At 41.8% G+C, this 27,411-nt stretch overlaps 1 protein-coding gene across 2 annotated transcripts; it reads right to left on the bottom strand.

The window, feature by feature from the left end:
* Nucleotides 1-13,957: 13,957 nt before the first annotated feature.
* Ap4b1 (adaptor related protein complex 4 subunit beta 1) lies at nucleotides 13,958-27,361 on the bottom strand. Of its 2 annotated transcripts, XM_059265998.1 has the most exons (11): nucleotides 27,266-27,361; nucleotides 26,847-27,036; nucleotides 24,860-25,084; nucleotides 24,095-24,225; nucleotides 23,562-23,709; nucleotides 20,800-21,296; nucleotides 18,783-18,866; nucleotides 17,663-17,766; nucleotides 15,810-16,017; nucleotides 15,312-15,593; nucleotides 13,958-14,898 (listed from the first exon to the last, which is right to left on the bottom strand). In XM_059265998.1, the coding sequence occupies exons 2-11, from the start codon at nucleotides 26,957-26,959 to the stop codon at nucleotides 14,471-14,473; spliced, it is 2,220 nt and encodes a 739-aa protein (XP_059121981.1). In that variant the 5' UTR covers nucleotides 26,960-27,036; nucleotides 27,266-27,361; the 3' UTR covers nucleotides 13,958-14,470. The 2 variants fall into 2 exon arrangements, with proteins under 2 accessions (XP_059121981.1, XP_059121982.1); XM_059265999.1 differs by lacking the exons at nucleotides 26,847-27,036; nucleotides 27,266-27,361 and adding an exon at nucleotides 26,383-26,516.
* Nucleotides 27,362-27,411: the final 50 nt, after the last annotated feature.

The raw sequence follows: 27,411 nt of genomic DNA, 5'->3' as shown, positions 1-27,411 counted from the left end.
TGTTTGTTTTTTTTTTTTTTGTTGTTTTTTTTTTTTTTTTTTTTTTTGGTTTTTCGAGACAGGGTTTCTCTGTGTAGCTTTGCGCCTTTTCCTGGAACTCACTTGGTAGCCCGGGCTGGCCTCGAACTCACAGAGATCCACCTGGCTCTGCCTCCCGAGTGCTGGGATTAAAGGCGTGCGCCACCACCGCCCGGCCAGAGATTCGTTTTTTAACAAGTTTGTTCTAAAGGATTAAATTTCATTATTGTTTTAGAAGATCTCAGGATTGAATACTCACCTGTAGTGGCTGCCTACATGTCTTTTTGTGAGCCTTAGCCTTTGATGGCTGAGCCATCTCTCCAGCCTAGGCTGCCTTCTTAAGGCAGCTAACCCCAGATTTGAGGTCTGAGTCTCAGATGCATCACTCAAACCTCCCAGCCGACCTAACACCCAAATTTGTCTTTCCCAGTGAAATTAACAGCTTCAACCATAACAATAAGAGATTCAAGCATAAACAGTAGGCCAGTTATTCAGAATGGGATTTCATCCTACAAAATAATCATATATTCTCTTTTCTGCCCATTCTAAAATAAATAAATAATGCACACCTATTAGACTGGCCAAAATCCAGAATGGGGCACCACCAAATGTTGGAGAGGATGTAAAGTGATAGGAACTCTCATTCACTCCTTGTGGGAATGTGAGTTTGGCAATTTCTTTAAGAAAAAAAAAAGAAAGAGAAAACCTACAGCATTTGTATTACCATATAATATAGGAATTACACTGTAGACAAATTACTAAACAGTCTTAATAAATAAAAACCCAGAGCCAGATATAGGGGTGAAAACCTGAGAGATCAGAGGAATAGGAAAAGCCATAAGCTAACCTCCCCTCACTGACAACTCAGTCTCCAAAGAGACTTACTTCCTGTACACCCACGCCTATACGCCTTTCTGTTCTGCTATATCATTTGCTCTCTTCATCCAGCTACATCACATCTTCCGCCCAGCTCTGTCACTTTCTGTCTGTCTGTACAGGCCTCCAGACTTCCATGGCTAACTAATGTTGGAATTTAAGGCATGTGCCACCACGTCTGGCTCTGTTCCCAGTGTGTCCTTGAACTCACAGGGATCCAGACAGATCCCTGCCTCCCAAATGATAGAATTAAAGGCATGTGCTACCATTGCCTGACTTCTATATTTACTATAGTGGCTGGCTTTTTCCTCTGATCCTCAGACAAATTTTATTGGGTGACATAGGATATTGGGGGAACACAATACATCACCACATTACACTCCTTGATTTTACCTAAAGAAATGAAATCTTATGTGAAAAAAAAAAAAAAACCCCGCTTGTGGATGTTTATGAAAGCTTTGCTTATTTTTGATGTAGGTTCTCATGTAGCCTGGGCTGGCCTCTAATATACTATGTAACCAACAATTACCTTTTTCTTTTATCCTGCTGCCTCCACTTCCTAAATGCCAGAACTGTGTGTCTACCACCACATCTGGTTTGTGTGGTGGGAAGCCACCTAGGGTTTTATATATAATAGGTCAGCACTCTACCAACTGAGTTGCATCCCCAGCCCTGTTTATGAAAGATTCAGTGGAGGAATGAGTAAATCAACGGCGATATATCCAGACAATGAAATATTATTCAGCACTAAAATGATATGCTAATTAGCCATGAAAAGAAAGATGGAATTCAAGTAACTGGACTTTGCTACACAATTGATGAGGTAAGTTCAGCAATTACAACAAATGTTCCAGTCTGACTGGGCCCTCTCACATCAATCATTAATCAAGAAAATAACCCACAGACATGCCCACAGGTCAATCTGACAGAGGCAATCCCTCTCTCGAAGTTCCTCTTCCCAGATCAAGTTGACAAAAACTAACCATGGTAGTCACTGTTAAGTTGTTTTCATACCTTTAACATCAGATAAGCTCTCACAGTTTTCAGGATCTGAATCAGTGAGTCATGTTTCTAAGCTGGTTTTGATATGTGGGCTATGGATATGAAATGAAAGTTACAAGTACACTGTGGGTCTAATGTGTTTTCAACTAAGAAAAATTTTAACTCTTGTTTGAACTTTTTTCTTGTATCAAGTGTATTAATAAATTAGTATACAAAGTTGACTATACTAAAAGAACTTTGTTCTGACTCCTTTACTTAACAAAGAGAGGGAAAGGGAGGGAGGAGGAGAGAGAGAGGAGGGAGGGGGAAGGGGAGAAGGGAACAAAGAGCAATAGCATGAACACACAGGTACCTTCAGTGAAATTCTAGGACATAGCTCTCTTCACAGTAGAGGCAGCCACTGGAAACTTAAGGACTCTATCAAATGCATTTATGACATACTCCCAAAACAATACATAGGAACAAAAATGGGGGTCAGAGAGCTATCTCAGCAGTTAAAAAGCACTTGCTGCTCTTGAGGAAGACATAGGTTCAGTTCCCATCACTCACTTGGTGGCTTACAATCCAGTTCCAGGGGATCTGGCATCCTCTTCTGGTTCATAGAAAGTTCATAGCACTAAATGCCTACATAAAGAAATTGGAGCAATCTCATACTAGTAACTTAACAGCACAACTAAAAGCTCTAGAACAAAAAGAAGCAAGATTCCCCAAGAAGAGTATTTGGCAGGAAATAATCAAACTGAAGGCTGATATCAATAAAATAGAAACAAAGAGAACAATACAAAGAATCAACGAAACAAGGAGTTTCATTGGTTCTTTGAAAACCCCTATCCAAACTAACTAAAAGGCAGAGAGTGAATATCCATATTAACAAAATCAGAAATGAAAAGGGAGACAAAACAACAGATACCAAAGAAATCCAAAGAACCATTAAGTCAGTGAATTAAGTACATTTTGGACTCACCAAAATAGAATAGATAATGAGGTATTTTCTCTGAATTTGTCAAATGTTTATGGACTGGACATTGTTAATGTAATTCTTGACTATATATATTGTATATACTTATTGTACTTATGTATATAGTTATTCTTATATTAGGTATAATTTTCTTTTATTAAGTTATAACCTTCTTTTATTATTTTAGACAAAAAAGGGGAAATGTGGTGATATATTGTGTACCCTAATAAAATTTACTTGAAGATCAGAGAACAGAACAAGCCACTAGATTAAACATAGAGGCTAGGCAGTGGTGGCACACACCTTTAATCCTAGTATTCAGGAGGCAGAGATCCATCTGGATCTCTGTGAGTTCAAAGTCACCCTGGACTACATGAGATTGACTCAGTCTAGGAGAGAAACAGAGCCAGGCAGTGGTGGCACACACATTTAATCCCAGTACTGGGAAGCACACACGCCTTTAAACCCAGGAAGTGATAGCTGGGTGGAGAAAGGTATACAAGGCGTGAGGAGACAGGAACAGGCTTTTTGGCAGAAGTGTCCATTTCATCTAGAGGCTTTTTCAACTGGCGCCTCAGAGGATTCATGGAATTTGTGAGGTGAGACGTGGCAGTGACTTGTTCCTTTGTCTCTCTGATCTTCCAGCATTTATCCCAATATCTGGCTATGGGTTAATTATTAAAAGATCTTTTAACATTCAAGCTATACTTCATGATAGAAATCTTGGAAAGATTAGTAATACAAGGGACAAATCTAAACATAATAAAGGCAATTTACAGCGAGCAGATAGCCAACATCAAATTAAATAGAAACTCAAAGCAATTCTGCTAAAACCAGGAATAAGACAAGGGTGGCCACTCTCTCCTTATCCAGTTACTATCCAGTTACTATATGTAACTGAAGTTCTAAGAAGCAATAAGACAACCAGAGAGATCAAAGGGATACAAATTAGAAAGGAAGAAGTCAAAGTATCATTATTTGCAGATGATATGATAATATACATAAGTGACACCAAAAATTCTACCAGAGAGCTCCCGCAGCTGATGGACACCTTTAGTGAAGTAACAGATACAAGATTAAGTAAAAAAAAAAAAAATTAGTAACCCTCCTATACACAAATGACAAATGGATTGAGAAAGAAATCAGTAACACAACACTCTTCACAATAGCCACAAATAATATGGAATATCTTGGGGTAACTCTAACCAAGCAAGTGAAAGACTTATACAACAAAAACTTTAAGTCTTTGAAGAAAGAAATTGAAGAAGATATCAAAAGATGGAAAGATCTTCCATGCTCATTGATTGATAGGATTAATATAGTAAAAATGGCCATTCTACCAAAAGCAATGTACAGATTCAATGCAATCCCCATGAAAATTCCAACAGAATTCTTTACAGACCTTGAAAGGACAATACCCAACCTCATATGGAAAAAACAAAAAACCCTAAGATAGTTAAAACAATCCTGTACAATATAAGAACATATGGAGGTATCACCACCCCTGATTTTAAGCTCTACTACAGAGCCATAGTAATAAAATCTATATGGTATTTGTTAGAATTACTAGCCACTCCCCCAGCTACATGACTGTGCATGTGCCGTCCAGTAGCCATGCAAGATGCTTAGTCATGCTAGGGCCTTATGTCCTATGTAATTCGTGCACTGTGTGATCATGCAATCTTCATGCAGTGTGGTCATGTAATCTATGCGCATGCATGGCATAGCTATGTAAGCCCATATGCACATGTGCGGGGTGGGGGTAACCTATAAAAGCAGGTTCCACCTATTCCTTCCCTCTCTTCTTACACAGTCATTCCATAGGCCTATGCACACCCTTTCTATTCCCTTTCCTTAATAAACTCTTATAGTGGGTTTTGTTGTGCCTTGTGGCTTCTCTCGCATGGTAAACAGCACCACTTAATAAATAACATTGCACCGCCTAATAAGTAACAGTAGTGGCAAAAAAACAGACAGGTTGGTCAGTGGAATCGAATTGAAGGAAGACCCACAAGTAAATCCACACACCTATGGACAATTAATTTTTAATAAAGAAGCAAGAAATACACTGCTGTGGAATAATCCTCTTGTACACTGTAAAGATTTGTCACTTGAATTGGTTTAAGAAGACACTGATTGGCCAGTAGCCAGGCAGGAAGTATAGGCAGGGCAACCAAACTAAGGATGATGGGAAAGAGGATTGAGTCAGGAGTTGCCAGTCAGATGCAGAGGGAGCAGGAAATGAACATGCCATGCTAATAAAGGTACCATATGGCAAAGCATAAAGAGAAATATGGGTTAACTTAAAATGTAAGAGCTAGTTAGTAATAAGCCTGAGCTATTGGTTGAGCATTTATAACTCATATTCAGCCTCTGAGTCAGTTATTTGGGACCAGGTGGTTGGGACAGGAAACGTCTGACTACAATACACAATGGAAAAAAGAAAGCCTCTTAACAAATGGTGCTGGTCTAACTGGATGTCAGCATGTAGAAGAATCAAATAGATCTGTATCTATCACCCTGCACAAAACTCAAGTCCAAGTGAATCAAAGACCTCAACATAAAACCAGATACACTGAACTTGATACAAGAGAAAGTGAGGAATAGCCTTGAACACTTTGGTATAGGAAACAACTTCCTGAACAGAACACCAATAGTGCAGGCACTAAGACCAACAATTAATAAAAGGGACCTCCTGAAACTGAAAAGCTTCTGTAAAGCAAAGGACACTGTCAATAGGACAAATTGCAGCCTACAGAATGGGAAAAGATTTTCACCAACTCCATATCTGACAGATGGCTAATACTCAAAATATATAAAGAACTCAAGAAATAGATATCAACAAACTGAACAATCCAATTTAAAAATGGGGTACAGACTTAAACAGAGAATTCTCAACAAAGGAATCTCAAATAGCCAAGAAGTACTTAAAGAAATGATCAACATCCTTAGCCATCAGGGAAATGCAAATCAAAACAACTCTGAGACCATCTTACACCCATCAGAATGGCTAAGATCAAAAACACAAGTGACAGCTCATGCTGGAGAGTATGTGGAGCAAGGTGAACACTCCTCCATTGTTGGTGGGAGGGCAAACTAGTACAGCCACTATGGAAATCAATATAGCAGTTCCTCAGAAAATTGGGAATCCATCTACCTCAAGACCCAGCTATACCACTCTTGGGCATATACCCAAAGTATGTGCCATCCTACCACAAGGACATTGTTTAGCCATGTTTGTTGAGGCTTTATTCATAATAGCCAGAAACTGGTAACATCCTAGATACCCCTCAGCTGAAGAATGGATGAAGAAAATGTGGTATATATTCACAATAGAGTATTACTCAGATGTTAAAAACAATGACATCATGGAATTTGCAGGCAAATGGATGGAACTAGAAAAGATCATCCTGAGTGAGGTAGCCCAGACCCAGAAAGACAAACATGGTATGTACTCACTCATAAGTGGATATTAGCTGTAAAGTAAAGGATAATTATACCACAATCCGCAGACCTAGAGAGGCTAAATAACACGGAGAACTCAAGGTGGGAATGCATGGATTTCCCTGGAAAGGAGAAAACAGAATAGATTTTGCAGGTGGACTGGGGATGGGTGGGGATGGGAACAGGGATCAGGTAGAAAAGTGGTGGAAAGATGGAAGAAAAGAATACTGGGAGAGATGACTGGAATTTGGAGGGTATCTGGGGGGTGATGTAGAAACCTAGTGCAGTGGAAACTCCCTGGAATCAACAAGAGTGACCCTAGTGAAGTCTCCTAGTAATGGGGCATATGGAGCCTGAACTGGCCATCTTCTGTAACCAGGCAAGACTCCTAGCAGTGGGACTGGGACATCGACCCAGCCCAAAAACCTTTGACCTACAATCTGTCCTGCCTGTAGGACATGCTGGGACAATGGTGATATGGAACTTGTGTGAGTGGCCTACAAATGACTGGTGCAACTTGAGGTTCATGCCATGAGAGGGAGCCCAAGCACCTGACACTCCCTGGATGGCCAGGAACCAGAGGCAGGACAGCCTAGAGACCCAGGATAGACCTAAACACGACTAGCATAAAAAAGAAGAAAAGTCAATGAAACGATTCCCAATGATATCCTAATGATATTCTACTATACTTATAGATTGGTACCTAGCCCAATTGGCATCACAGTGGTCATCCAGCAACCAATGGGAGCAGTTGCAGAGACTCACAGCTAAACTCTAGATGGAGCCAGAGGAACCTTGCAGAAGATTGGGAGGAGAGATTGTAGGAACCATAGGGGTCAAGGACACCACAAGAAAACCCACAGAATCAACTAACCTGGGGCTCATAGGGGCTCAGAGACGGAACCGACAAACACAGGCCCTATACGGTACTGAGCTAGGTTCTCCACATATTCCTTATGATTGTGTAGCTTGGTGTTCTTATGGGACTTCCAACAGTGGGAGTGGGGGTGTCTCTGACTCTTTTGACTTGGGACCCTTTTCCTCCTACTGGGTTGTCACATCCAGCCATGATAAGGGTTTGTGCCCGGTCTTACTGTATCATGTTAGGCCATGTTTGGTAGATTCCTGGGAGAGCGCTTTTTTTTTTTTTTTTTTTTTTTTTTTTTCCAGAAACAGAGGAGGAGTTGATCTGGTGGAAAGGAGAGATGGGGAAAGGAACTGGGAGGAATGGAAAAAAGGGAAACTGGGATCCAAAATAAAAGAAAAAATAAAATTTAAAAAGGTGGCAGAATAGAATTTTTTTTTTCAAGACAAGGTTTTCTCTGTGTAGCTCTAGCTGTCCTGGAACTCGCTCTGTAGTTCAGGTTGGCCTGAAACTCAGAGAGATCCAACTGCCTCAGCCTCCTGAGGGTGAGATTAAAGGCATGAGCCACCACTGCCTGGCCAGAATAGAAATTTTAAATCAGGTCTATGGTGGAGAGATGGCGCAGCAGTTAAGAGTACTGCTCGCTCTTGTTGAGGACTTAGTGTCAGTTCCCAGCACCCACACATAGCACCCAACAACCATCTGTAACTCTAGTGCCAGTTAATCAGACACCCTCTTCTGGCCTCCATGGGCCCTGCACACACGATGCACAAACATACATAAAATCTAATCTTTTATTATTTTGTTTTTGTGCATGGGTGTTTTGCCTGCATGTATGTCTGCATCATGTACATGCCCAGTGCCTGAGGAGGCCAGAGGAGGGTGTCAGATCCTCTGGAACTGGAGTTACAAACAGTTGTAAACTGCCATGTGGGTGATAAGGAGCAAATTCAGGTCCTCTGGAAGACCCCCAGTATTCTTAACTGCTGAGCTAACTCTCCAGCCCCATTAACAAATCTTTAAAAAAAAAAAAAAGCATGCCTTTAATCCCAGAACTGGGAAAGCAGAGGTACGCAGATCTCTGTGAGTTCAAGGCCAGCCTGTCTGCAGAGTGAGTTCTAGGACAGTCAGGGCTGTTATACAGAGAAACCCTGTCTCAAAACAACAACAACAAAGTGGCAGAATATAAACTGAAATCATGTCCGAGGCTGGACAGATGACTCAGCTCATGGAGTGCCTGCTGCATAACACTGAGGACCTGAGTCTGGACCCTCAGCACACATGTAAAACTCTGGGCATGGCATGCACCTGTCACCTCAGCACTGGAGGGGCAAAGACAAAGGGACTGGCTTGCGGGCCAGTCAGTTTAGATGAATCAGTAAGCTCTAGGTTCTGTGAGAGAGTTAAAAGGTAAGGTGGGGTTTAGGGATTTAGCTCTTTAGCTCAGTGGTAGAGTGCTTGCCTGGCAAGCGCAAGGCCCTGGGTTCGGTCCTCAGCTCCGGGGGGCGGGGGTGGGGGATGGGGAGGAGGTAAGATGGAGAACAATTGAGGAAGACATCTAATATTTATCTCTGGCCTAGACAGGTATGCACAACAAACATGCCTATGTACCTGCACATGTGTGCACACACCCAAACATATATACACCCCCTAAATAATAAAAATTAAAAGTCTGTTTTACCCCAAACACAAGCTTTTCTCACAATAGTAAACTACCTTTTCATTTCACTACTGATATGCTTATGGGTAAATGCCATCTTTGGAATGTAATCTCAACTTCTTTGCATTATCTCATGTAATTAATATTGTATAAATCGGCTCTCAGGGATATTATAGAATAGACTGTCATGCCTTATTTACTTCTTTGGACCTTCACTGCAGCTCCATCCCAAACCACCCCTTCCCTGCAGCCCAGTTCCCTTCGCCCTTGCAGTCCTTATACCATGTTCCTATTTATCACTGAAAAATGATGAGGCCATACCACTTTCAAAGTTAGTCATTTTGTTGTTGTTGTTGGGTTGTTTTTTGTTTTGTTTTGGTTTGGTTTTTTGCTACCCTCTAACCATAACAGCTGACATCAGTCCCCTCAAAGCCTTGTCTCATTATAGGTTCCTGGCCCAAAGCTCATGTTCTTTCATCTGCAACACCAAGTGTATATAGATGAATCCTCAGGTATAGGCTCTCTTAGTATGTAAACTTCTATGAAAATAAGTCATGCTACCTTTCTCCCCTAAACATCTAGTAGCTGAGAAAAAAAAAATAATTAGAACCCTCATCCAGATAGAGGGAACAAAGAGATATATAATTGTCACTAGTCCATAGCAATAAAACTATGGTCAGTTAACATAAAAATGATTGCCTCTGCAATGTTTTTCATGAGATACATAACGCTTACCTATCATCTAAGACTGAGATTGGATCATTGTTCTTAGAAGACAGCAATGAGGAGCCCTTGGGATTTTAAAAGATAAGCAAGTATTCATTTATATTACATCATCAAGCCACTTGTTCACAGAAGCTAAACAGAGCTCCTAAGGTGAAAAATATTAGGAATTAGTAAGTCCCTGGTACACATGAATGTTGGTCATGTTGCTTACAAATTAGCAAAGCCAAGCAACTGGAAAAACCAGTACTTCCCTGAGATCATCTTACAAGTACACTTTCCAGGGGCTGGTAAGATGGCTCAGTAGGTAAAGCATTTGCTGGGCAAGCCTGATGACTTGAGATGTATTCTCACAACACAGTGGAAGGGCAGAACCCCTCTCAAAAGTTGTCTTCTCATCTCCTCCAGCATCCTTCGAGATGCACACAGCGCCCCTCCACCTCCCCTGCCACCGCTCTCCACCAGTAATAATTAAGCTTTTTAAAAATGTAAAGTTTACTCTCGAGGTCAGGTGTAGTGTTGCATATCTGTAATTGCAGGACCCGTGACTCAGAGATAGCAGGACTGCCATAAAACAGGATACCCTGAACTATAGACAGCAAGTTCCAGGCCAGCCAGGGATACATAGCAAGATCATGTTTCCAAAACCTAGAATAAATAAAAGTGCATCTTCCAAAAGCAATTTCCCAGGATGGGGCAGCGGCTCAGAGGTTAAGAGCACTTGTTCTTGCAGAGGACCTACGTTTGATTCCTAGCACCCACATGGCAGCTCACAACCATCCCTAATTCCAACTCCAGGTAATCTGATGCCCTCTTCTGACCTCCTTTTAAAAACACCAAATTCACACACATTGTATACTGACAAAACTTTACTTCTGGAATTTTCTTCAGTACCTACATAGATAATTCATTATTTTAACTGAATAAAAATATGTAAAAAAAAAAAAAAAAAAACCATTCTGAAGCTCTTCTACTTCCTTTGACAGTCCCTGGAGATACATAATCTAGATGAGTGGTTTCTCAAATAGGGGCTCGGTTACCCACCCCATGGATCTTTTAAAAATGTCTAGATATTTTTAGTTGTTCTGAGTATATATTGCCATACATCAGGTAGAGAGACCAGGCATACTGCTAATAATCTTCATACGGTCTGCAGAAAAAGCCTCCCTCAAAGAATTACCTTCTCCTGCCCTACTTGCTCTCAGTTGCTATGATAAACCATGACCAAAAGGAACTTGAGCAGGCAAGGGAAACCATGATAGGAACTCATGCCAGGAGCCTGACACAGAAACCACAGAGGAACACTGCTTACTGACTTGCTTTCCCTGCGGTGATATATTGTGTTCCCTAATAAACTTGTCTGGGGATCAGAGGACTGAGCCAGCCACTAGATTAGACATAGAGGCCAGACAGTAGTGGCACACACCCTTAATCCTATCACTTGGGAGGCAGAGATCCTTCTGGATCTCTGTGAGTTCAAGGCCACACTAGGAACAGAGTCAGGAAGTGGTGGCAAGCGCCTTTAATACCAGCACTTGAGATCTCATGTCTTTGCTTGGGAAGGACATTTGCCTTTAAACCCAGGAAGTGACATGACTGGGTGAAGAGCAGTATATAAGGCCTGAGGAGACAGAGGTGAGGACTCAGGCTTTCAGTCTGAGGACTCATGGAAACAGGATTGGCTGAGGAGTTGGAGAGGTGAGGTTGGCTGTGGCTTGTTCTGTTTCTCTGATCTTTCAGCTTTCACCCCAATATCAGGCCCCGGGTTTTTGTTTTTTGTTTTTTTATTAATAAGACCTTTTAAGATTCGTGTTACATTTCCCTAGCTTGTGCAGCGACCTTTCTTATACAGCTCAGGCCCATTTACCTAGGGATGGCACTGCCCATAGTGGGCTGAGCCCTTCTATATCCCACAGAAATCCCACAAGCTAATCTGATAGAGGCAATTCTTCAATTGAGATTCCCTTTTTCCAGGTGTGTCAAGTTGACAACCAAGATTAGCTATCACCTCTCCCAAAAATTGGTATTGCCACTTTTAAGAAATCCTGGTCTACCAGGAGTGGTGGCACATGCCTTAATCCCAGCACTCCGAAGGCAGAGGCAGGCAGCACATCTCTGAGTTCAAGGCCAGCCTGGTCTATATAATGACATAGTGAGACCCAGTCTGAAAAAAACAAAACAAAATAAACCCAAATTTAAAAAAAAAAAAAAAAGAAAGAAAAGAAATGAAATCCTGGCCTAGATGGAATTCCATTACTTTCTGTATAGTTAATAGAATACAATAAAACATACTTCAAACATCAATCTCAGATTAGTCTTGGGGCCAGTAAGATGGTCCAGTGAGTAAAGCTGCTTGATGCCAAGCCTGATGTACTGAGTTCAGTTCCTATTACCCACACAATGGAAAGAGAAAAAAGTTGTATTAACTTCTAAACACACACTCTGGCACTCCTACACCCACATATACATGCACAAAATAAGTAGTTTAAGAATACCATTGTCTAATTACTTATAGTTATTCATTGAACAAACATTCACTAAGAAATATTATGATGAATGTATTGTAAACATAAAGGAACAAGACCGTCACTGCTCTTAGAATTATTCAGCTGGGAAGACTACTTAATAAGCAACTCCCCAAAATAGGCTCTTTCTTATTAAACAATTTACTACTACCTACCATTCACTCTATGAAGAACCTAGTTGAGAGAAATCATGACTGAAAAATTATCTGTTAAGATAAATTAACCAGGCATGATGGCATGAGCCTTTAATCTCAGCACTTAGGAGGCAGAGGCAGGAGGATCTCTGTTGAGTTTGAGGCCAGAATGGTCTACATAACAAGTGGCAGGGTAGCCAGGGCTACACATTAAGATCCTGTCTCAAAAAACACAAAACCAAAGCCTACCATGCAATTTATGTATCTAGATAGAAATTCTTGAACTAAGCCAGTTGATGAAATGCTCCCATAAGCCCTCAAAGATGTGCCTTAAGCTCAGTTTGTTATGTTCTCTGATTTCATAGTGAAAATCTGTCATATGGAACGCCTTACTAACTTCCTATAGAATCCTGTACATATCATTTCATGTCACCCACAGAACTAAATGTACATTTCTTTTACAAACTAAAATCTGATAACAGGGCTGGAGAGATGGCTGAGCAGTCAAAGGGGATTACTACAAAACTTGAAGATACCCAGAACCCACAGGGCAAATTGTCCTGACCTCCACACATGTACCATGGCACATTTACACACACACACACACACACACACACACACACACACACACACACACAATAAATAAATAAATAAATAAATAAATAAATAAATGTAGTAAGAAAAAAAATCTGATGACCAAAAAATGCTTCCCTTCATTCTGACTACCAAATCACTTATAAAGCCAATTCTGAGGCTAATGTCTCAGCTCTGTACTCTAAGTATCTGTCTGTTTCCCCATTCCAACACACTGGGATTAACTGATGTTTCATTTTCCCCTTTCTGGATAGTTTGGTCTTAAGACAGCTTGCTGTTATTCTGTTGCATCTATAGCATTAGTGATATCACTGTATAAAATACAGTTGAGCATAAGTAAAATAAAAACTGAGCACAAACAATAAGAAAACAATGGCAATAGAGCTGCTAGAAGTATGAATACCAACTTAAGAACATCTTTAATAGTTGTTATTTATTTGGGGGAGGGGCGCACACACACACACGACTGTGTATGAATGGCGGTCAGACAACAATCTCTGGGAGCCAGTTCTCTCCTTCTATCACATGGGTCCTGGGGATTGATCTGAGGTCATCATAGTGATAGGTGCTTTATCCACTAAATCATCATGCCAGATCATTAAAAAAAAATTTTAATTTAGTTTTAAAAATGTATTTATTGAATGTAGTGGAGCATACTTTGTGCCACAGCATACACGTGGATGGACATCAGAGAATTGGTTCTTTCCTTCAACAATGTGGGTCAGGGGATCGGACTCAGTTTTGCAAGCTTGGCAGCAAGCACCTTCCCTGCTAAGCCATCTATCTCACTAGGACTCTTTCTTCTTGACAGTCTCACGTATCCCACACTGGCCTCAAACGTCCTACTGTAGCTGACACTGACCTTGCACTTCTAATCATCCTGCTTCCACCCCTGAGCACTGGGATTACAGGTGTGTACCACTCTACTCCGTTTTATGAACTTGGGGTCTGTGCATGCTAATCCAGTACTCTACAACTGAGCTACATCCTCAGTTCCTGCATGGCAGCTTTGACAGCTTGAATAATGAAGGCAGTGAGTGTCACAGAAAAACATCCTGAAAGAGCTCAGAACTAAGAAAGACACACTCTGTGCTGAGACACGAGAGCAAGGAACTGCTCTAGGGAAGAAGTAGATGTTAAGGCCCGGATGAAAGAGCACCGCAATAAACCAGTTGTTTGTTTTCTTCTTTGTAAACCACCCTGTCAGAATAGAGGGTGTTTCAGGAGTGGTGAGCCACAACACTGAAGAGGTACTTTAGATGCCACAGTAAGGGTTTTTGGATCCTAACCTAAAAAGCATGCCTAAAAATACAAGAACAGTTTACTGAAGAAAAAAAACACCCTCAAAAATGATGACAGCTACCAATTTCCACAGGCGCCAGGTATATTTAATAAATACAACCCCTAAAATGACCAGAGAAAAATCCCCATCCTATCCTCGTCCCACCTTTACCCCTTATCAATACTACTGTGTGTAATGTTCTCCTTTAAAATGGGCTCAATCCCTGACAGGCTGGAAGGGAACAAGGGAGGAGCCTTTGGGTGAACCCAAAAGCCGGGATTCCCAGACTGCCACTCTCTGCATCTGATACGTGGACTCAGAAGCAGCTCTATGGGAAAATGGAGGAACTCTGAAAGCTGTTCACCTCACTGCAAGGCACGCAGCAGGACTCAGGATTTTATGTCTCCAACTGTTCCGATCACAGTTTCTAGCACAGCAACAAAACCGTGCAGTGCTTCAGTCCTCGCCTCAGTCTCTTTCACAGAGACCTGCATTTCTGAGTTCTCAGGCTTCAACAGTAATTCAGTTAAGAAGAGACAACCAGCATCATCCTGAGCGCTGAGGTAGGCTTTCCAGGGCTGTGCCCCAGCCTTGCTCATTGCGATGGTCTGAATGTTCACTACTTTTAGAGCCATTTGGAGAGTGTCGGGCTGGACTTCTCCCTGCCAAGGAAACACCTGTTGATGAGTAACTTTGAGGTTAAGCCATGTTTTCTCAAAATACTCAGCAGTAAGCTGGAGATTGGGGACCAGCATGAGAGCTTCAGGATCAAGAGATTCTTGTATTCCTTGTTTGTTCTCTTCAGAAATCAAGTGACCTAAAAGAGTCAGAAAGCTTTTATAAGAGATGCTCTTAATCAGCATTTTTACTTTACATTCCAAAATACCCAATGTGTTGCTGGGCATGGTGGTACCCACTTGTACTCCTAGTACTTGGAATGGGGGATGAAAGCAGGAGGATCAAGGCTACAAAGGAAGCCTTGGGTACATAGCCAGCTCAAGGCCATATTGTGTCTCATAAACATCAAAAGCAAAACACATTTATACTATGACTTCTGTCTTCAGATAAATGGCTTAAATAACCAAGGATGAACTCCCCTCATGCCCACAAAGGATTCAAATTCAGACAACAGTATGAAATTTAGCTACAGTATTTTACTTTCCACCAGTTACCACAAGGGATGGTGAAAAGCTTTACCATGACGAGATGTAAGGTAAACACTATTTTTACCTGGTTTGGCCAAGGATGCATTGGGAGGTAGCTCAAGACGATGACGCTCTACCTTCTGGCATTTAGAGATAGTTGCCCAGTGGGCTTTGCCATACACTGGCACCAGTGTATTGAAATCTGAAGCCCAGCTATTCACAGGTCGTTCTGGTTGATCCTCCAAAAGTCCAAGAGAGGGGTCAGATTTAGGACTACACAGGATCTGCTTAACTTTATCAATGCCAACTAACAGGAGGCGATAATAGAAGAGACCTCGGTCTCGTACAGCCATATCCTTTTCTTCCTCTGAGAGAAAACAATGGATCAAAGAGTTAAACAAACAAACACCCTACTCTCCTCCAACCTTTGTGCCAACCATAAGAGGAGAAAAAAATGAAGAAAGCAAGATTCTTTACAAAGTGTCATTTCCTTCCCAAGCCCCAGACATGATGTACCAGACAATGAAAGCTGTGAGGACTTTTAGCATGAGTCTCAGCAAGTACTATGCTCTGGGAAACCTACCTATGCAGTAATGCAATAGACGTCCCAGCATGTCCTGGCACTCTGCAGGACGCGAAAGGAAGAGGCGCATTAGTGCAGTCAGCAGCTCCATCTTAACAGCAGGAAATGTCTCTGACTTCACGTTTTCTACAAAGTCCTCCAACACATAAGGAGCATTGGATATTTTTTCTCCATGGACCCCAAGTAACCAAATAAGTGCCTGTTTCCCCTAGGAATGAGAAAATAATAAATACTTACTATGCGGCTGCCCAAACAGAGGAAACAGTACAGTCACAGGCTTTGCTTTTTTCCTAGTGCCAGCAGATACACTACACCCTTTCACTGGTATTAACTTGCTGTCCTGCTCCACTACTTCTCTAAACTAAACAAGAATGAAATTCTAATGCACATGAGCTTTGTGGTTAGGGATGCAGTGCAGTTGGCAAAATGCCGACTTAGCAGGCATAAGACCTGAGTTTGATGCCCATGTCTTTAATACCAGCACTGAAGAGGCAGAGGCAGGCGGATCTCTGAGCTTGAGGATAGCCTGGTCTACAGATCCAGTTCCAGGACAGCCACGGCTACACAGAGAAACCCTATCGGGTGTGAGGATCACATCTATAACCCCTCACTCAGCTGATGGAAGCAGGAGGATTAGAATCCAGCGTCAAAGTTAGCTACACAGTGAGTTTGATGACAGCCTGGGCTACGTAAGACACTATTCTGGGCTATGGGAGACACTATCAAAGAGTCAGAGAGAAAGAGAGAGAGAGAGAAACAAATAAAAAATGCTATTAATGTATAAAGAGAAACTCAAAACTTTCGTTAGCCTATGATGATTAAGCAATAATAAAGCTTTCTCAGTTTGGGCCTTTTGCCCAATTTAAGGGTTTTTTTTGTTTTTTTTTGTTTTTTGTTTTTTGTTTTTCGAGACAGGGTTTCTCTGTAGCTTTGCGCCTTTCCTGGAACTAACTCTGTAGCCCAGGCTGGCCTCAAACTCACAGAGATCCTGCCTCCTGAGTGCTGGCACTGCCTGGCCCAATTTAATGTTTCTTTTTTTGTTTGTTTTTTCAACTATGTAGCTCTGGCTGTTGTGGACTTAGAAAGTAGACCAAGCTGATCTCAAATTCACAGAGATCCACTAGCTTCTGCTCCCAAGTGCTGGAATCAAAAGTGAGGTTTCATGTTTCAAAAAACTACTGAAAGAATTTCTTGAAATCTTTTCATGAAAGTGATTAGTAACTTAGAATATATACCAGAATCATCTGTGACGTTTCTTAAAAGCCCATCTGTCTAGGTCTCCCCACTCCTAGATATTTAACTCAGCAGGCTCTGTGGGGAGGAAGGAAACAAATTTCTATAAAAACCCTACTAACAAAATATACCATGCAGGCCAGACATAGTAGAGCACATCTTTCATCCTAGCACTCAGGAGGCAGAGGCAAGGCAGTCTAGTCCATATACCACACCAGCCAGGGCTATACAGTGAGACCCTGTCTCAAAAATTAATAAACAAAAAACCTACCACCAACAAAAATATTCCATGGTGTAAAGCTCTGACTCATAATTATTCAAGAGGGCAATGGTATCAAAGAATTTATAACTGAAACTATAGATAAGTCTTTTTATAATTTTTGGGATATTTATGTCCCAAAGAGACATAAGCAAGCCTGAGTTCCTACTTGGACACAGGATCTTAAACAGTAATTAGCTTCCATTTCAGGGCTAGATACTGTCTCAGCGGTACAAGTGTTTACATAGCCTGAGTGTGATCCCCAGCACCACAAAACCGAACCAAATACAGACTCCACTTCAGAAGGCAGGGTCCTACAATCCCTTCTATGATTACAAGTGACAAGAGAATTACACTCTACCTCACTGTCTTGAATGTTCTCCTCACAGCCGGGGAGGGCCTGACACACAGCTTCCGTACACTGAGGGCACAACCAAACCAGGTCTCGGAAAGTCTGCACCACCACTACAATAGAGCCCAGAACACAAGAGCACAGGGTGAGAGTCCATGCAGGAAAGAAGCTTAAGAAGACTAGAATCAATCTTTCTACCTGTATTTCTGGAAAACAGGTTTGGAGGGGTGGTTATTAATTAATTGAGAAGTGGAAGATACACATGAATTTCACACCTATCAAACTGACATGAAGGTAAGTGAACAAATAGCAAAGCACTTTGTAAATACAACACTGTGGGCAAATGTGGGGTAGTGCTGCTGACAGACACTGAACACAGTGCTGAGACTGGTGGAATGAGCAAGGTGTCTAAATGCAAGACTTAAGATGACACCTGAGCCGGGCGGTGGTGGTGCACGCCTTTAATCCCAGCACTCGGGAGGCAGAGCCAGGTGGATCTCTGTGAGTTTGAGGCCAGCCTGGGCTACCAAGTGAGTTCCAGGAAAAGGCGCAAAGCTACACAGAGAAACCCTGTCTCGAAAAACCAAAAAAAAAAAAAAAAAAAAAAAAAAAGATGACACCCGAGACTGGCACGTATACAAGCCTGAGACAAGGCCTTGCTAAATTTTACATTGTAGGAGCCTTCCTTGCCTCACTTCAGCCCAGCCTTGGAAGTTGGGTGAAGTAAAAAGAGGGGTAAAGATAAAGAGAGCTTCCTAGTACCTTCACTATCTACAGTGCAGCCTTGTCACTCCAACAGCCAGAAGAGTCTACCCTGTTAACTCTAGAGAGCCCATGCTTCTGGGACAGCAACAGATGATGACGCAAGGACATGTTTAAGTCCATATAATTGAAAGTATTTAAGAAAAGAGATTCTTTAAACAACTACTGTTAGCTTGGTACTTGATTTAAGAAAGAAAGGAAGAAAGAAAGAAAGAAAGAAAGAAAGAAAGAAAGAAAGAAAGAAAGAAAGAAAGAAAGAAGGGAGGGAGGGAGGGAAGGAGGAAGGAAGGAAGGAAGGAAGGAAAAAAGAAAGGAAGGAAGGAAGGAAGGAAGAAAGAAAGATTGATTCTAGAAAAGCAGGCATTACCCGTAGTGATGTGTTCTTGTCGGAGCCCCAGCAACTCTGTTAGAATCTGTACACACTGGTCTGTGTAAGTCTTGGCAATGCTACCTACAGAGGATGGAAAGGTGAAATTCTAGCATGTCATTCTAAAACCATTTCCCATTAGTCAGAGGCGAACACAAATTGCACACCTGTAATCCCTGAAGCCGAGACGCTGTAGCACGAGGATCACAAATTAGAGGCTAGTCTGGACTACACTAAACTATGGTTTAAAAATGAAAAACAAGTCTTGCGGTGGTGGTGGTGGTGGCGCACGCCTTTAATCCCAGCACTCGAGAGGCAGAGCCAGGTGGATCTCTGTGAGTTTGAGGCCAGTCTGGTCTACAGAGTGAGTTCCAGGACAGCCAAGGCTACACAGAGAAACCCTGTTTTGAAAAACCAAAAAAAAAAGAAAAAAGAAAAGAAAAAAAAAAGAAAAACAAAAAAGCCAACAATGTTTATGTCTATCTTCTCTGTCCACTTGACTGGATTTACAACCATCATGGAAACACACCTATAGGTATGTCTGTAAAAGTGTTTCCACAAAGGTTTGTCTGAAAAGAGGGGACTCATCCTGAATGTGGAAGTCACCATCATGTGGGTTGGGATCCCAGAATGAATTAAAAGGAAACGTGAACTTAGCACCAGCATTCATCCTTCTCTACTTCCTGAATGAAGCAATATGACCAGCTGCCTCACACTCCTGCCATGTTGGACTGTAGCCCCAAAGACAGTAAGCCAACATAAATTATTCTCTCTTTTTTTTTTTTAAAGATTTATTTATTTATTATGTACACAGAAGAGGGCACCAGATCTCATTACAGATGGTTGTGAGCCACCATGTGGGTGCTGGGAATTGAACTCAGGACCTCTGGAAGAGCAGTTGATGCTCTTAACCTCTGAGCCATCTCTCCAGCCCAAATTCTTCTCTCCTTAAGCAGCGTCATATCAGGCATTTTGGTCATAGGAACAAGAAAAATAATTAATACAATAACCAAAGACATCTTTAAAAGAAAAAAATCACTAATTACAATAAAGTAAGAATCTAAGTTCACTGAGGCACAGTGAACTATGGTTAAAATAAAATAAGTTTTTTTCAACTGACCTAAAGAAACTTTAAGGAAAAGAAAAAAAAAAAAATCCTCATAGCACAAGGCCGAAAGCACAATAACAAAGTATGGGATGCAGTTGTGGTCTGTTCGTTTGAGACAGGCTCTTGCTATACCACGTAGGGTGACCTTGAACTTGAGATTCTCTTGAGTGCTGGAATCACAGGCACATACCACATTTGACTGAGGCACCCTTCTGGATGCAACACACCTGAATAGGAATACTACTGCTGGAGAGATGTGATAACAATCTTTTAAGTCTAAGAATTTTTACTATCTTTCAAATATGAGGTTCCTCATGCTCCTCTATTTAGTGTTAGCCCTCCCAATCTTGTTTGTCCGCTGTTTTCATCCTTTGACTCTTTCAAGCCTTTTGGGTTCCAGACTAAACAGTCAGAAAAATCTCTAAAATTAAGGAATTACTCTATGTTGGTCTATACTTAGCACTATATTGCCCATAATAGAAGCAGAGGATTTTTAGTCAAGAGAGTTGGGTGCCATTCAGTTTGGAAACTCTATGATCTTTTGGCCACTTAGTGACCTTTTTTTTGTACCTAAGTTTCTTCATCTTTAAAATACACACTATTTTTGACTGCCTTACAAGACCATAAGATGTTATACATAAAAACATTTTGGATAGAAGATAGCATAAAGACAGTACAAATTTTTAAGCGTTGTTGTCCGAGTTACCTGTATTGTCTACCTTGAGAAACATCTGCCTTGATTTAAAACAAAACAACTCTTTGCCCTAACATGTAATCACTGACCCAAAATTCATGATACTCGGTCTCTGAAACAAGATTCATTTACTACTGTCCTCTATGGTTTCCCTGACTACACTCTTTAGCTGGCTGAACTGGGGTCACAAGGAAAAAAAGCAGCAGGTACTTTACCTATGGCAAAGATGGCAGCCTGTGCAAAGTCAGCAGACACATCCGTGCAGTACCCTCGAAGCTCTTCTAGAACCTGCTGCACGTTCTCGTCATTCACCAGTTCACACAGCACTTCCACCTTCTGTAGCTTGATATAGTGGGGTTCCGAGTAAGAGCAAAAAAACTTTTTGTAGTGACTGCTGAAATGACCTGGCAAACTATGCAAGACTTGGCGGACGTGACAGAGAGCAGCAAAACAGAGCTCACGGCTCTCTGAAGAACAGGCTGCTAGCAAGGGTCCCTTGACTCGTACAAGCACATCAGTTTGTACATGGGGGAACTTTTTTGCCAAGATCAGGAAAAGTTTGGTGGCTCCCATCACCACACCTGTGCTGCTGCTCTTGAGATAGCTGTCCAACAAATTGAGAATATCAAACAGCTCCTCCTCACTTCGGGGTTGGTAGCGGAGCAGAAAGTGCAATACTTCAGCCTGGCCCCACTGATCCAGTTTTGACATTCTGTCGAAAATGAAAACAAAGGAACTATTTTAATAACAAATGGAACATTCTCCATACAACTGCCATAAACCAAATAGCTGTTCATCATAACAAAAGGGGGAGAGAATTCTTAAAATAGATTATGCCATGATCAAATTCTTTTTGCACTTTAAAACATAAATTTTACAGTCCACAACAAAGGCTGTTTAGATGGCTCAATGAGGAAAGGCATTTGTTTCCAAGCCTGTCTACCTAAGTTCATTCTCCAGAACACACATGGTAGAAGAAAGAAATGATTCCCCAAAGCTGTCCTCTGACTTCTACACATATGCCATGGCACATGCTTACACGGACACACACACACACACACACACACACACACACACACACAAATAATAACAATGAGGTTTTTTTTTTATTATTCTAAGGGGGCTGGAGATATGGCTCAATGGGTAAGAACATGTACTACTCGTCCACAGGATATGAGTTTGATCCTCGGCAAACAACCATATCAGGTGGCTGGCAATCACCTATAACTCCCACTCCAGGAGGATCCAACCCCTCTGGCCTTTGGGGGCATCTACTTTCACATGCACATATCTACACACATACAAACACACACACATGCACATACACACAATTAAAAATCAAACACTAATCTTAAAAAGAAATTCCAAGACAACTTGATGGCACAAGTGCATACCTGTCTAGATACAATCAATATATACCAGATCCAGAGTCTCTGAATTAATTTTTTTCCAGTACTGGAGACTGAACCCAGGGATCATACATGCTAGCAAGTATTGGGGTTTTTTTTTGTTTGTTTGTTTTGTTTTTTGTTTTTTCGAGACAGGGTTTCTCTGTGTAGCTTTGCGCCTTTCCTGGAACTCACTTGGTAGCCCAGGCTGGCCTCGAACTCACAGAGATCCGCCTGGCTCTGCCTCCTGAGTGCTGGGATTAAAGGCGTGTGCCACCACCGCCCGGCCAAGTATTGGGGTTTTTGTTGTTTTGTTTTTGTTTTTTTCCAGACAGGGTTCTCTGTGTGGCCTTGGTTGTCCTGGAACTTGCTTTATAGACCAGGCTGGCCTTGAACTCACAGAGATCTACCAGCCTCTGCCTCCCAAGTGCTGGGATTAAAGTGTGCAACACCACACCTATTTCTAGCAAATATTTTACTGCTGAACTATATTATACCTCTAATTTCATATTTTCTATATTTTTTCCAAGGTTTATTTATTTTTATTTATGTGTATGAGTATTTTGCCTACATTTAAGTGTACTGCATGTGGGCCTGGTCCCCTAGAAGGTCAGCAGGGGGTGTTGGATTCCCTGAAACTGGAGTCATAGGTAGTTGTGTGCTGTGGGATGTCTTTCTGTACGCTATGAATATGTGTTGCTCTCACTGGTTGATAAATAAAGCTGTCTGGCCAATGGTGAGGCAGAATAAGGTTAGGTGGTACATTCAAACTAAAGATGGGAAGATAGAGATGAAGGGTAGAGTTGGGGGAGATGCCAGCCTGCTGCCCAAGAAGCAACAAGATGCCAGTAGACTGGTAACACCACATCCACATGGCAACATACAGATTAATAGAAATGGGTTAATTTAAGATGAAAGAGCTAACTAGCAAGAAGCCCGAGCCATAGGCCATACAGTCTGTAATTAATATAAGCCTCTGAGTGATTATTTTAAGTGGCTGTGAGAGCTCGGGTGGGAGAGATTTGTCTGAACTGTGGGTCTAGGCGGGACCAAGGAACTTCCCCTACAGTTGTGAGTCACCATGTGGGTGCTGGGAATTGAACCTGGGTCCTCTGGAAGAGCAGTCAGTGCTCTTAACCACTGAGCCATCTCTCCAAGACCCCAGATTTTCTAAATTTTAAGGTAAATGGCTTAGTTTTGGGGGCATAATAGGTACTACAGAACGAATGTCTCTCCACAGCTTGTTTCTACCATCTTTACATATTAAGAAAAGTAAGTCAGATAAAAGGACTTCTCTCAATGAAATACGAGGAAATTAATGATTGCAGTAAACTTGAAGTCTAGGCTGGCAAAATGGCTCAGTGGGTAAAAGTGTATGCTGTGTAAGCCTGATGATTTGAGCTCTATTGGAACCCACATAAAAATGGAAGGAGAGAATCAGCTCCTCTACATTTCTACTGACCTTCATACTTTAAACCCACATCACCAGCCCCATCCATCATACACAATAATATAAAGTAAGACTTAGTTTAATTCATCAACAAGATCTAACCATGATTCATATCTCATAATAAAAAGAGCATCCAAACCTATTTAAGAGATGGTGCGCAATGGGCTTATTAATGACAACACCTCCTTCCTGTTTCAAAATTTCCTCTAGAGACCTCAGGCAGTTCACAACCACAATTGGATCCTGGTCACGCAGGAGACTGTATAACTCATTGACCAGAGCACCATCTAAAACAAAGACCAAAGATTACAAATCAAGAAAAACTTGAGTCATATGGATAGAACCAGAGGAACAGCTCTGGGCAGACAAAGCTATGTCTCTGCTAATACAAAAACAAAACCGAAATAAAAACAAAAACCAAAGGCAAAAACAAACAACATCATTTTCAGTATCAGACAGGACACACAAATTAAGAAATTAATTTCTTTCAAAGGCTGAAAAGAGAAGCTAAAACAAAAACAGATAAAAAAAAAAAAGCAAGCATCTGATTTAGAAAGACATGCATAGTCATGGAGACACATTATTATTTTCTACCAAGCAAGACAGTTTTTTCTTCCAAAATTACACACACAATAGAGACAAACACATATTGAGCATGGCAGATGATCTTACCCACTTCAGAGTCTCCATGAAGATTATGCATCTTGGCACAGCCGAGGACTGCCACTCTTCTGACATAGGAAGCCTTATCCCGCAGACCATTAAGGACAGGCTGTTGGATATACTCCTGCACACCAGGCATCCTACGAAACATCCCAGAGTCAGGCAGATCTTGAAATACTAGCTTTGACATAATTAAGCTCTTCTTCAATTAACAGGTTTAGTTTAAATATGATTCATGTTTGAATGTATATCTATTAGATCACAAGAAATTGGAGAAAGCCTCTATTAAATTTGAAAAGCCATAATTTGACTTTTGTTTGGAATAATGCTGCAGAGCCAGCACAAATTGTTATAGTAATAACTGATTAAGCATTTTTTTTTTTTTTTTTTTTTTTTTTTTTTGGTTTTTCGAGACAGGGTTTCTCTGTGTAGCTTTGCACCTCTCCTGGAACTCAGTTGGTAGTCCAGGCTGGCCTCGAACTCACAGAGATCCGCCTGGCTCTGCCTCCTGAGTGCTGGGATTAAAGGCGTGCGCCACCACCACCCGGCCTGATTAAGTATCTTTAACTGAAACTCAAAACTATTTTACCAAGATAAAGGAAACCACTTTTAATAAAACCATTAGACACAGTTTAGAAGGTCAAAGCAATGGCTGAAAATTTGAGTTCAAGGAAGAACAGTACTTTCCTTAGTATTAGGGATCTTAAGCTGTTTTCATTAAGAATCTGCTAATTCATCAGCCACTGAGGACCAGACAGGGGGTAAAGTGCTCACCTGAGGCTACACATGCTCCGGAGTGCCAGTCCTCGCACCATTGGGTTGGGGTCTGAGCAGTCTTTACATAGTGTATTGATGGCCAAGAGCGCCAGATCTGGTTTCAAAGGTGCATATGTGCCCATATACAGATAAACCAACTTTTTCTGAACAATATCTACAGTGGCACTGGCCTTCACCATTTCCATGAAAACACCAGACATGTCCAAGCCCTGAGTCATATGCCTATAAGGAATATACAGAGCAGAAAGAAGTAAAACACACAATCTCCAATCTGTAAGAGGAGTTTTATTTATATATATTCTGGTTATCTAACTAAATTATGATCTTTCAGAGAGGTATAGTTGGGTCTACCTTGTCTATTACATCATACAAAACTTCCTATTATGGGCCTGCAACTGTTGCTCTATGAGTTCAACACTGTTGAATCCTAGTACATTCCAATGAAATGATATGGGGATGGTACATTCAACTTTAACATTTCAGAGATATGATATGGGGACATCTTTTGAAGGTACAGGCTGGAGAGGGAGCTCAATGGTTAACTAGTATTTTGTTGCTCTTGCAAATGAGCTGGGTTCAGTTCCCAGCACCCACATGGTAGCTCATAACCATCCATAACTACAGTTCCAGGGGATCTGATGCCTTCTGACATACATAGGCACCAAGCATACACATATGTATGCAGGAAAAACACTCATACATATGCAATTTTTTTAAAAAAGTAAAAATAAAAAGCCAGGCATGGTGATGTACAACTATAATCTGAGCATTTGGGAGGCATAGGCAGGTGGACCTCTGTGAGTTTGAGGCCAGCCTGGTCAGCATAGTGAGTTCCCAGGACAGCCAGGGCTGTCTGGAGCAAAATAAAACCAAACAGAGCAGAGGTAGCTTCAGATGTTTAGGAATTCAGTATCAACTAAGAAGCCAGCCAAGAACATCACTGATTTCAAACCTCCAGTGTAAAGTACTTGAATAATGCACAGAACACAGACCAAGAAGATCCACGTCCACATGCTGCTGTGGCAGTCAGAAAATACTTCTTCACAGAATAGCTAAATGACCAGCTCACAAGGCAAATATGATACAGTTAATGATACATGCCATAAGGCATGAACAAGAACTGAACATTCATTTTGTTCCTTGGGTGACATGATAAAGAGTTTGGACTTTATTCCACTGATTATGTTTCTAATGTGGAACCAAACTATTATATAGAATCAGCTAAGATGTTTATTTAAAACACAGTCCCTGGATTCTATCTCATTCTAACAAAATCAGAATCAATCCCTAGAGGTCACACTTTTTCAAAAGCATCCCAAGGGACTTTTGTCCCTACTAACATTTTTGAGCTATAGCTACAGATTATGTATTCAAATGTATATAATAGAAAAATTCTAACAGAAGTGAGGAGACAAGGTCACTTATTAATAAACTACCAAAATAAGCTTTGGTAATGTTGGCCTGAGCCAACACTACAGTATTAATAACAAAGAGTGAATATTTAGAATTTTTCATACTACCTGACACTTGAAGTGAAGGGTAGTGCCGTCAAAGTTGACTATCATGCTTAGTGGGATGCCTGGTGACATTTGTAACACAAATCTAGGCAAAATAGCAGGTTTGAGGAGGAGAAAAATGCTGGTACTATTTTGGCCCTATCCAGGCAAAAATGCCAGGCAAGCAGAGGGACATATAGGTCCGAATCTTACAAAAATGGAGAACTGTACTAAGTAAGTCATTGCACCAGGGGTCAGCGGCAGAACTGCTGAAGTCTGTGACAGGAAGGAAACCTCTCAGCTGGGTAGGGAGACCGAAGTGACAATGCAGAAATGCAGTCTCAAGGCCAAAAGATACAATTGCCATGTGTGAAGGTTCATGGACTTTTTCAGAGTGGTGGCCGGTGGAGAGCCCTGAGGAGGGTTTAAAAAGCAGGGCAGGGTGGGGAAGGTGGAGGCGGGAGTTAGAATTCTTGGGTTGGTGATACCTAATAACTCGCTGGATGACATTCCGGTAGCGCAGCCTATCAGCCTGAGTATGAGGGTTACACAGAGCCTTCTTCAGTTCCTTCACCACGTCCTCGGAGCCAAGGTATGGCATCTTCGCCAACAGTCACGGGACAGTTTCCACAGACCCGTGGGGAACTCGTGGGCTCCTTCTAGTCCCGAGGTGGGAGCCTGAGTGAAGGAAACGTGGTCAGCGACAACACTAAAGGCGAGGTTGTCACTCGGCAGTGCCTGGCCAGAGCGGAACGTATACTTCACCCCGCGGGCCTCCAGCGAGCCCGGGCCTCGGCCCTTCAGGCGCCGACCCGAGCCCCGCGGGCCGTTCGCTCTGCCCAGCACACCTCCTCAGCTATCTCTAGGCCCAGTGAGGCATTCGCTACCCCACCAGCGAGAGGCAGACCTAGCACGGCCTTCCTATCCAGGACTAGCCGCCGAGGCCATCGCACAACGCCCCAGCCAGCTTCCTGCGGAAGTCCCGCCCCCTCGCCCTGAAACTTCCCTGAGCCCCTGCCCCAGTGGCGCCGCCGAGCGCCGAGCGCAGGCGAG

This window comes from Peromyscus eremicus, chromosome 6 (genome assembly GCF_949786415.1).
Source record: "Peromyscus eremicus chromosome 6, PerEre_H2_v1, whole genome shotgun sequence".
Taxonomy (NCBI): Eukaryota; Metazoa; Chordata; class Mammalia; order Rodentia; family Cricetidae; genus Peromyscus; species Peromyscus eremicus.
Note: the sequence above shows the minus strand (reverse complement) of the source record. Positions and strands in the feature narration are given on the sequence as shown.